Source organism: Cynara cardunculus (genome assembly GCF_001531365.2).
Source record: "Cynara cardunculus var. scolymus isolate 2C chromosome LG 9, CcrdV1, whole genome shotgun sequence".
Classification (NCBI taxonomy): Eukaryota; Viridiplantae; Streptophyta; class Magnoliopsida; order Asterales; family Asteraceae; genus Cynara; species Cynara cardunculus.
In genome coordinates, this window is record NC_037536.1 from 14,143,520 (window position 1) to 14,153,911 (window position 10,392).

Consider the following 10,392-nt stretch of genomic DNA (forward strand, 5'->3'; position numbering starts at 1 on the left):
TAGACAATTGCTCCGCTAACCTTCATCTATTGTAGAAAGTGAGGCGCAGTCCTTGTTCTTTATGTCAACACTCATTCTTTTAATATTTGCATTATCTGCCCAACTCTGTTAACATATTGACAAACAAGGTACATTCAAAGTAAAGTCAGACAAGTCAAGATTGGATAATACATACATTTTAACAGATGGTAAGTATTAAGTTCTTATTTTATGTAGTTTGTTCCGAATTGCAAACCATATGAATTATGAAGGGACAAGACCGTAATTTTCAAACCACAAAGACAAAATCCGTAATTTTTAACAAACCACGTTGACAAAAACGTAATTTACTCAAAAATTAACTTAAAAAAAACCATTAATTAAACCAAGCAAAGAAAGCCAGTTTTATTTATGTAAACATGGTTAGCATATAATTAACATCGATTACAAAACACTCGGATCGCGTAACCCTGCTTACGCGAAAGCTCGACCACGTCGAGCCGGACCCTTGAAGAACATCCTCCGCTTTTGCTTCTGTATCACCTTCTTCACCGTACTCCCCGGAGCTCCGAACGTCAGTTCCACCGCCTCATCCTCCCATTGACTCATCACGTTATCCTTTCCGGCAATTGGGAACCACTCGTTCCTGTCGGAATTTAACCCGAAACCTATCACTTCAAGATTCTGGTTGCCGGTGGCTTCAATCACCACGGGATGACCTGCCGGAACTACAACCACGGTTCCCCGTCTCAGCTGTGAACTCACTTTCTCGTAACTTGGACGTCCACCAAAGCCGCCACGGGAGTGTTGCTCGGATAAGTGAGGACACGCCATCTCAAACTCGCCTTCACCGTTCGGCACCACCAAGACCATCGTTGCTCTGGTGTTGTAAAACGGCCCCGCCATTGATCCCTACGAATTGAAAAACATTTATATATTTCATTACAACAAAATTGGCCAACTACTATAGGTGCCAATAGACTCCTTTAAACTGCTTTATATAAGTTATGGCTGTTTGGTTGGTTTTTGATTAAGTATTGTATACCTAAGTTGTAGTTATGGAGTAATCTTTTGGCATAGATTTGAAGGTTTTTTCTTAGATGGATAGAGCATGCTTTTAATTGGGAGCAAGAGTGAAAAAAACTTGGCTTTATACATAAAACTTCCTAATAAGCTTACTGAATAAGTCACTTTCTATATCATTAATCCACTGCCAAACAATCATGTATCGTTGATCGAATAAGTTGTGAGTCACATTAAGCTGCCTAACAAGCAAGTCCTTAACTTCATACATGGATAGTTCAATATGTTGACCAAACAATATATCGTCTATTTAAATACGATGTAATAAGTTTATAGGACGTTTTTGGACGTTTTAATCAATTTTTAGGACATTATTAATACAAAGTGTCGTATTAGCTATTTTATAGAACAAATTTAAACATAAGTATCCTATCAACATATCTTTCTATAAGGCACTCGTTTTACGTTTTAAATAAAAAGATCCTAAAAACTTGTTACGACACGAAAAAACGTCCTATAAATTAAGGCTTACAAAACAGTCTATAAATTACGTTTAGATTGTACGTTTTATTGTTTGGCTATAAATTAAGGCTTACAACACAGTCTATAATTGGGACGTTTTTACATTTTTGACGTCATATAGATCAAATTTTGTTGTGTAGGGTTGTATTGTTACTTTGTTTTTAATCGGTTTCCTTCGCAACGGAATTCTAGAGAGAGCTTACACACCTGAGATATGTTGAAGAAAGAAACCGCAACATCGATGTCTCGAAGCTCAGATAAGTCATCGGAATCGACCTCATGGAGTTGTCCATTCTCGTTTTGAACGGATGCGCTTTTGCTGAAGATATTGTAAGAACCCTTTCCTTCTCCGAAAGGCCATATTCGACTTTCTTCCAACGATTTGATCTGCTCTGCCGTAGCTTTCTTGAATACCCCTTTCTGTACTTGTTGCCCGAAGAACAGTCTCTCGATCTCATCTCGATTGGTCTGCAATAATTTGCAGACATTAAAACTCAAAATCCAAGGTTTCATGCAAGGGTTCGAGGGGAGGACCTATTAAGGTCCGAGCGGGATCCGTGCACCCTCTCTGACACCCACCAGAAAACCAGAAAATCCCTGGCAAATTCGGCTTAAAACACATTAAGCGACTTTGTGGAACTTTGATCCACCTCAAAAAGTGGACCCGTCCGTCGGTCGAAATCCCGAGTCCGCCACCGGTTTCATGGTGGATTTGTTACGAAAAGATCTATAAGAACTTACATCAAAAGCAGCTTCAAGAACTTCGGTACTGAATGCATTCAGAAACGATGATTCTGGGTTCTCGCCACCGACGCTGAAAAACGTCTGCAATTCGCCGGGGACGGAGATCGAACGTAGGATCTTGGCCAAGACCAGTTTCTGGTTGTTGTGTCTGTTGATCAGATAAGCACTTATTCCGGCCGGTACTCGGAAAATATCGCCGCGTTTTATATTGAAGGTTTGTCTTGATTTAGGGTTGATCAAACTGATGGTTCCTTCTCCTGTGAAATTAATCAAAACCCATGAACTAAAAGAGTTCGAATCAATTAGAAGTATGAATTCTAGATTAGAAATCAACTAATAAACGATAGTTTGATACCATTTACGACGAACAAAAGAGCATCAGCATCCCAATGGTTCGGTATTATGAACGTCTGAGGCTCGGCTTCGAGGAACCCAACTCGGTACTCCTCGATTCCCCGGAAAAGCTCCGATCGATCGGTGAACTTCTGAAGAACCCTGACATTCCCGAGTTGCGATTCGAGCCTCGTCGTGAAGTGACGATCTTCAAAAACGTAAGGATTGTTCGATCGTTGTCCCTCATCAAAATCTCCACTCCAGTTCTTCAACCTCAATCTCCTGCCACGGTTCTCCTGATCCTGTTGATTTCTTACCTTCGCTTCATGGAACTCTTCGCACGTCTGCTTGCACGATAACTGCTGGTCTCCGGGAAGCTTCTCGCACTTAAGCTGGCAGACGACGATGTCGGCATTTTTATCGCTCAGAGCTAGGGTTACGGTGGCGGAAAGAATCACCACCACCGAAAACAAGAAAAGTAGACAACTTTTTGCTCGGACCACCATTTTTTCCGATCAAGTTTGGTTGATTGTTCGCCGGATAACCATCAGCCACGTCTATATATATATGTATGTATATAATTGCTGTGAGATACGTGTAAGAGATTATGGTATGAGGTGTCGGGTGATTGATGAAATTTGGAGGTCGCATGAAGACGAGTGTCGAAATGGGTGCATACGTGTCAACAGGAAGGTGCCAGCTAGGATATATGGTTGCCACGTAGGATTCGTTTGTTTCCGTTCATATGACGGAGTGGTCACGTGAGGAGAAGGGGGTGGTCACGTGGCTGTACGGAAAGAAATTGAGGATGAGAACAACGAACACTAAAATGTTTATTGGGAGTCGTTACTTGGTGATATAAACGAGACCCGAGTTTTTAACAAATTATTCGAGTTTGAGTTTGTTTATTTCGAGTTCAAGTTTGGTAAAGATCGAGTTTAAGTTGATCTTAAGGGATGTTTGGGATTGCTTATTTAAAATAATTTAATATTTTTTTGTAAAAGTGTTTATTAACTTATGTGGTATCAAATCGAAGTTAAATAAAACAGGATTAAAATTGTAAACTGGTAATAAGCAGTTTTTCATAAGTCAGAAAAGATTAACTTATCAAAAACAGCTTATTACCGGTTTGGCACCGGTATAAGCAATTTTTTTTTTCTTATCCAAACACTAGAAAATAGCTTATCACCGGTGTCAGACTGAAATAAGTTAAAAATCAGCTTTTGTAAACAATCCCAAACACCCCCTAAATATAAAATAAAGTTATTGCTTAATATAACAAGTCTAGCTTAATAATACAAATATTGGACCTGACTCGTTTAAAATGTCGATTAAACTTTACGTACTGAGTCGAGTCGAGTCGAGTTGAGTCATTCGGACATACGCTTTTTCAAGCCAAACATATTTATATATTTACAAATTTTATAATTGAAACATAAAAATAATCAGGTTTGGTAAATAAACGAGTTAATCGATTTCAAATTCGAGCTTGAACTCAAACTTGAAAAGATATTCAAGATCGAGCTCAAGCCCGATTTTGAAAAAGTTGATCAAGCTCGAATAACATGTTACTCAACTCGGCTCGTTTACACTAGTTTTACTCGTCTCGAATAGCTATGTTATAGTTTTTTCTAAAATAGAATATTAAAAATTTAAATCTCTAAAAATACATTATATTCAAGTCCAATATCTACTTTATTTTAGTAATTTTATCATTAATTATATTATTAAAATATTCGATTGATTTCATAAAATATTGTTTCTTTTTCCTAAACACTTGGGGGGTGTTTTGATATTGCTTATTTAAAGTACTTATGAACTTAATCCGAAGTGGTATCGGTAATAAACATTTTTTAGTGTTTGGATGAGGAAAAAAAGAGAATGCTTATACCGGTCACAAACCGGTAATAAGAAGTTTTTGATAAGTTACTCTCTTTTGATTTTATCATAAACAACTTATCAGATTTGAAAATCAAATTATCTTTTTAACCCTAAACCTTCTCTCCAACGATGACAAATCCTATGATAAAGCTCTACTCCTTCTGTGGTAAAGCTCCAATCCATTCTCTGGCCACATCGGCGACCCATCCACGGTGACAATTCTATCCTCTGATAAAGCTCCTCCCCTTCTCTCTCCACTGTCTCCCTCCTCCCTACTTCACGTCCCTCTCACCTTCATTGCTCCCCCATGGTTTCATCAGAATACACACCTGTCCACGTTCTTCACTAGTGGAATCACAGGGACGATCAAGATCTTGAATCACTGGAATGATCAAGATTTGGAATCACAGGGACGATCGATTTGGATTTGGCCCCTAAGTGACGTTCTGTATAAACAAAATTTACCCTACGTGACCCTCTGTATAAGCAAAATCACAGGGACGATCAAGATCCATTTTTGGTCATTTGACGTGTATAAACAAAATTTATCATATACTAAAAAACAATTTATCAACTTATTACGTTTTGGTACCGCAATAAGCTAATCTGAACATTTTTTTATAAAACACTGGTTTGACACCACATATGTTGATAAGCAAAAACATAAGCTGTTTAATAAGCAATTCCAAACACCCTCTTAATTTCAATGTTTCAATTAAATATTATTTCTCTCTCTTAAATGTGAAGTTTAGAGATTTCTTCAAATTTGGAGATTTCTACATTCTCTCTTTTCTTTTTCTTTATTTTAACATATGTTACAACATAGTTGTTAGAAGCAAAAAATACACCTTAAATCTTCAAAATCTTTACTTTAGCATAACTGTTGGAGATGTGCTAAAATTATCGCTAATATGTACTTATTTATCGGCATGTGCAAAACCTGAATCATCCAAAAATTTGATCTGAAGCCGAACCGAAAATGAGGTGTTTGTGCAAAATCTGGATGCTCCGAAATCCAGAAATCTAAGACTCGAATTTTGGGGGTTATTTATGGTCGGGTTGGGTTTGATTTTTGGCCACCCGGCCAGTTAGAAAACCCAAAATATATATATGTATATATACATATATATATATATATATATATAATTTATATATATGTGTGTGATTTATTTATCTAATTATTTTTGAAAAGTTCTAAATCTTAATCAGTTGTATTATTTTCTAAATTTTAAACCTACTATTGATTTCATCAATCATATCAATATGTTGAATCCGCCTACAGAATCAATTGAATATATATTACATATGAGATATGACTATAACGGAACCCGACTAACCCTAATCCAAAAAAAAATTTCGTACCCAACACATTAACCATAATCATAAACTAAAAATAAATGTTTATTATTCAAGAATCTATCGAAATTGAAATTCTGATAAAATTCAGATAAAATTCAATTTAAACAAGAAAAATAATATACAATACAACAATTTCGAAATTAGAAAGTAATGGAATGAAACAGATAAAAAATGAGAGTTTCATCCACAACAACAATTATATATGTAAGTACTCGGATCTTGAACGTCTTTAAGGTTAGGTACATTATCTGCTCATACGTCTACCTGCAACCATCAAATAATATGAAAGTAAATCAGTAAAATTGTTAAGAGGATTAGAAAAACAGATAGTCGTCATATATAATTGAAATATAGCATCGAACCATGTAATGTGTATCCTTGGCGACATGTATTCTCACACTTCAACGTGCAAAACGAATCGGCATAACCAGCATCTACACAATGCTTCTCACAATCGACGTAGCATTTGTCCTTAGGTGGGTCTGGCTTTTTTGGTGCATAAGCACTGTTAGCCATCATGGGCTTGTCTTCGAACTCATCATCGGCATGCGCTACTGCCAAGATGACAATGCACATGAGAAGCATCACTACAGATTTCTTGCATGCCATTCTTGGTTATGTATTCAGATTGGATTAATCTGGGTACCGAATCTTTTCGTGATTTGATTATTGCTTGTTGAGTTGGTATATTTATAAAATGGTTCGTTTGAAGCTCGTGATAGTCCTAAAATCATGGAGGATTTGTGGTTTTACTGCTAGAAACCAACATAAATACATGGTCACCGATTAAATTGGGATTTATCTTTTTATCATAAATCAGTGATAGATATTTAAACTGTATTTTAGATATTTAACTACTTGGGTATGAAACATGAGACTCAGTATTACTCCTTAAAACCGTTGTTACTTGTATATAAAAAAAACAAATAATATTAGAATTTAAACATTGTAACTGAGTTATGACTTGTAATCTTACATATTTCTCTTTGAATCCCATTTTAGGGTGTACACAGGTCTCATGAAGCTCAGATTCTAACATTTGGGGATTTCAATTCGATTTTTTTCTCAATTTTTAACATTAACGTTTTGTTTTATGAAATTTATAACATTTATTATCATATGTAATTTTATAAAAGGTTTGTAATTGTTTATCAGATTTAGAATATATCAGTTAATATAAACAAAATATTGAAATGCAAAAGGGCAAATTGCATGAAAAAACAATGTACTTTAACTTAATTCCTATTTTGGGTAACGTACTTTCAAAACTTCTATTTTGGTACCAAAAATGTAAAGTTTTAAATATTTAAGTATCCGGGTAACATGTTGAAGCATTAACCAGATACCATGATGATGTGGTGAGTGATGAGATGAAATTGGGTTGAATAGCAAATAATACTGAGTTGGATACCACATCACTCACCACATTAGCATGGTAACTGATTAATGTTTCAACCGTTTACCCGTATACTTAAATGTTTAAAAGTTTATATCTTATGTATCAAGATAGAAGTTTTGGAAGTACGTAACCCAAAAATAGTAATCATATTAATTAAAGTACGTTACTTTTTCATACAATTTACCCACTAAAAAATAAAAATCAAGGTTATCAATTTATTTGTAACAAATTAATAACAAATATCATCAATATTCGAGTAGTTGATTAATAGAAACATTTTTTAAATAATATATCAATTTATTTTAAATTATAAATATTTATTATATTCTAAATACCAAAAGTAGGTCACCAAAGTCCTTCAAAAGCATAATTTTTTTGTATTTTCCAAGTTCCCAATTTATCATATAAATTCACTTGCAAAAATCTTTGAATCAAACTCATTGCTACAAACCAAGTACCCAAAAAAATGGCTACAAAAAAATTTGAGGCATTTGGTCTAATCATGGTCATGTTATGGGGTATTGCCATGGCTCAATCAGGGTGCACCACTGCTCTAGTGAGCTTGAGCCCATGTCTTAGCTATGTCTCCGGAAACTCATCGGCCCCATCATCTACTTGTTGCTCGCAGCTAGCCAACGTGGTCGTATCACAACCACAGTGTTTGTGCCCGTTCACTGGCAATGGTGGTGGCTCACCGATGGGTTTGAACATCAACCAGACTTTGGCTTTGGCCTTACCTGGTGCTTGTAACATCGTGACTCCTCCAATTAGCCGGTGCGATGGTATGTCATACTTTTTCATGTTAAGTGTCTTCAAAACCTTTCTATGATAAATATAAATCAATATTACTTTATGTTGTACACAAAGGCGATTCACATTTATTTTCGACAAGGATACAAAATAATTAGCATAATATGAAATAAAATAAAAAAAAAATTATAAAAAATACGGTTTCATTTAAAATCGACTATAAATGGTTTTTTGCAACTCCCAGGTCGCTTATTCTTACTTTTTGTTGTTTTTTAAATATAAAATATTTGTGTACGGTAAATAGAAAAAATAAACCCACACACCCTCCTCACCTTTGGTGAGTTTTGAATCATTGATCTCCTAGGAAGCTAATGACTCACATACCGTTAGGTCAAAGACCTTTTGGTTACTTTTTGTTGTTGTTATAAAACAAACTAAAAAACAGCTAAAAGATTCAAACTTGCAACCTATAATACCATATGTAGTAGCATTATTTGTAGGCTACAAACAATTCTTGTTAACTTAAGGAACAATAAATTAAAGTGGATACAACTTTAAGACAACCAAAAATACGGGCACCCTTCCCCTCCTTAAATTTCGCATGGCATTACGCTCATATTTTAACACATCAAAAATTGTATCGTGTAATTCTAAGTCTAGTGGTATGTGAGTCTTTGACCTCTTACGAGGTCAAGGGGTTCAAACCTCACCAAATGTGAGGAGGGTGTATGAGTTTATTTGTTCTATTTACCGTATATAAATACTATATACTTCAACAACAACAAAAAGTTGGAGATGACAATGGGTCAGATTAGGTTGGGTTCGGATTCAACCTTTATTAAACAGGTTAAAAATTTCAACCTAACCCAACCCATTTATTTAAATGGGTTAGACGGGTTGATCCATTTATTTAAAAGAGTTGAAAATCTCAACTCAACCTGCTAATTTTGTGTTGGGTTGGGTTGGGTTAACGGATTGTCACCCCTAAAAAAAACTCTTTTTCAGATGGTGCTAATGGACCAACAAGTTCTACGCCTTCAGGTGAACCATTCAAGGCAATAAATCTATTTTCACAGCTTTTTGAGTATTTTTCTTATGTTTTTGAGACATCCATGGATATATATATATATATTGCAGAAAGTGGAACGAAGACAACACCGGGAACAAGTGTTGGCACATCCGGTGGTGCTACGAAAAACCTTCCATTTTATGCCACGTTCGTTCTTTTCTTCGTAGCTACATTTTCTTCGTACTATATCGCTTAAGTTCTCCTAAAATTTTATATTTGTCTACGTTATTACTTTGTTTGTTTGGTATTGTATGTACGTGCATCGTTTATTAATAAAATAAATTTGTGGGCCCTTATATTACGTTTATGTTCGTGTGAAAAAAAAGTTCAATGATCGTCTATGTATTTTTAAATTAAGGGTTTTAAAGCAATAAATTAATTCCTTCAAAAATAAAACAAATTGCATGAAAAAAGTAACGTACTGAAACTTGATTCATATTTTGGGTAATGTACTTTCATAACTTTCATTTTGGTACCTAAGATGTAAAGTTTTGAACATTTAAACATTCGAGTAACCAGTTGAGATGTAAAATTTTATTGTGAAACTGAAACTGAAAATTAATATTATTTTTTTAGAAGGAAAAAACTAAATTTTATTTTTAAATAAAATAGAAATTACTGTGTGTGCAATAATGTACATCTGTATATAAATGACTAAATATGCTAATTTGTTTTTGATATTTTTTTCAAAAGCATCCACACCAAACAAATACTTTCATAAACATCGATTAGTTTGTGCCGAATAGCGAAGAACCAAAAGACAAAAATGTCCTTCGTTTACAAAAAGACGTGTGGGAGCTTCGTTGGATCAAAAAAGATCTCAACTTAATCCACATGGTCAAAGTAAGAGAATATAAGAACGTTATGTCACATATGGTTCTATACCAAAAATCGCATGTGATATGTAACAGTCAACACAGGGGCATGTTGCCCCTACAATCTCAAAGGTTTGATCGTTGCTTAATCACATGTGATTTTTAGTATAATATCATATGTAATATAGGTTTTCACATGTTCTCGTACTTTAATTTTATTCTTGTATGAACTATGAATTCCCCTCCCTCCCTCCCTCTCACTCTTTATATATATATGGGAACGTTCAAATAAAAATCACTCAATTTGTAAAAACCGTGAAAAGCTCATTCAACTAATCATAATTTTTCATTTTGTTCATTTTTTTGTAGTTATGAGAGGTTGATTAACCATTTTTATTGTGGAGGGTGTTAATCATGGATATTATCATCTTCATTATTTTAATTTTAGAAAAATACATGAAACAGTTTCATTAAAATTTCATTAAATATTATATGAAACAATTTCATAACCATATATG

At 34.6% G+C, this 10,392-nt stretch overlaps 2 protein-coding genes across 2 annotated transcripts; one reads left to right on the top strand and one right to left on the bottom strand.

Annotated features, from left to right (window-relative positions):
* Positions 1 to 359: 359 nt before the first annotated feature.
* Positions 360 to 3,142, bottom strand: LOC112518629 (vicilin-like antimicrobial peptides 2-2). The gene is made up of 4 exons (XM_025126397.1): positions 2,624 to 3,142; positions 2,266 to 2,525; positions 1,732 to 1,992; positions 360 to 891 (listed from the first exon to the last, which is right to left on the bottom strand). Exons 1-4 carry the CDS (start codon positions 3,105 to 3,107, stop codon positions 454 to 456), a joined length of 1,443 nt encoding a protein of 480 aa, XP_024982165.1. The 5' UTR covers positions 3,108 to 3,142; the 3' UTR covers positions 360 to 453.
* Positions 3,143 to 7,706: 4,564 nt separating this feature from the next.
* On the top strand, positions 7,707 to 9,278 carry LOC112518630 (protein YLS3-like). Its single transcript, XM_025126398.1, has 3 exons — positions 7,707 to 8,022; positions 8,996 to 9,031; positions 9,128 to 9,278. Exons 1-3 carry the CDS (start codon positions 7,707 to 7,709, stop codon positions 9,253 to 9,255), a joined length of 480 nt encoding a protein of 159 aa, XP_024982166.1. The 3' UTR covers positions 9,256 to 9,278.
* Positions 9,279 to 10,392: the final 1,114 nt, after the last annotated feature.

Excerpts from the sequence above, each read along its gene's own strand:
- LOC112518629 (XM_025126397.1), bottom strand. The coding sequence starts at position 3,107 with ATGGTGGTCCGAGCAAAAAGTTGTCTACTTTTCTTGTTTTCGGTGGTG. Across the intron at positions 2,526-2,623 it reads TCTTTTGTTCGTCGTAAATG|GAGAAGGAACCATCAGTTTG; the intron begins GTATCAAACTAT and ends TTAATTTCACAG. Across the intron at positions 1,993-2,265 it reads TTCTTGAAGCTGCTTTTGAT|ACCAATCGAGATGAGATCGA; the intron begins GTAAGTTCTTAT and ends AAATTATTGCAG.
- LOC112518630 (XM_025126398.1), top strand. The coding sequence starts at position 7,707 with ATGGCTACAAAAAAATTTGAGGCATTTGGTCTAATCATGGTCATGTTA. Across the intron at positions 8,023-8,995 it reads TCCAATTAGCCGGTGCGATG|ATGGTGCTAATGGACCAACA; the intron begins GTATGTCATACT and ends ACTCTTTTTCAG. Across the intron at positions 9,032-9,127 it reads AACAAGTTCTACGCCTTCAG|AAAGTGGAACGAAGACAACA; the intron begins GTGAACCATTCA and ends TATATATTGCAG.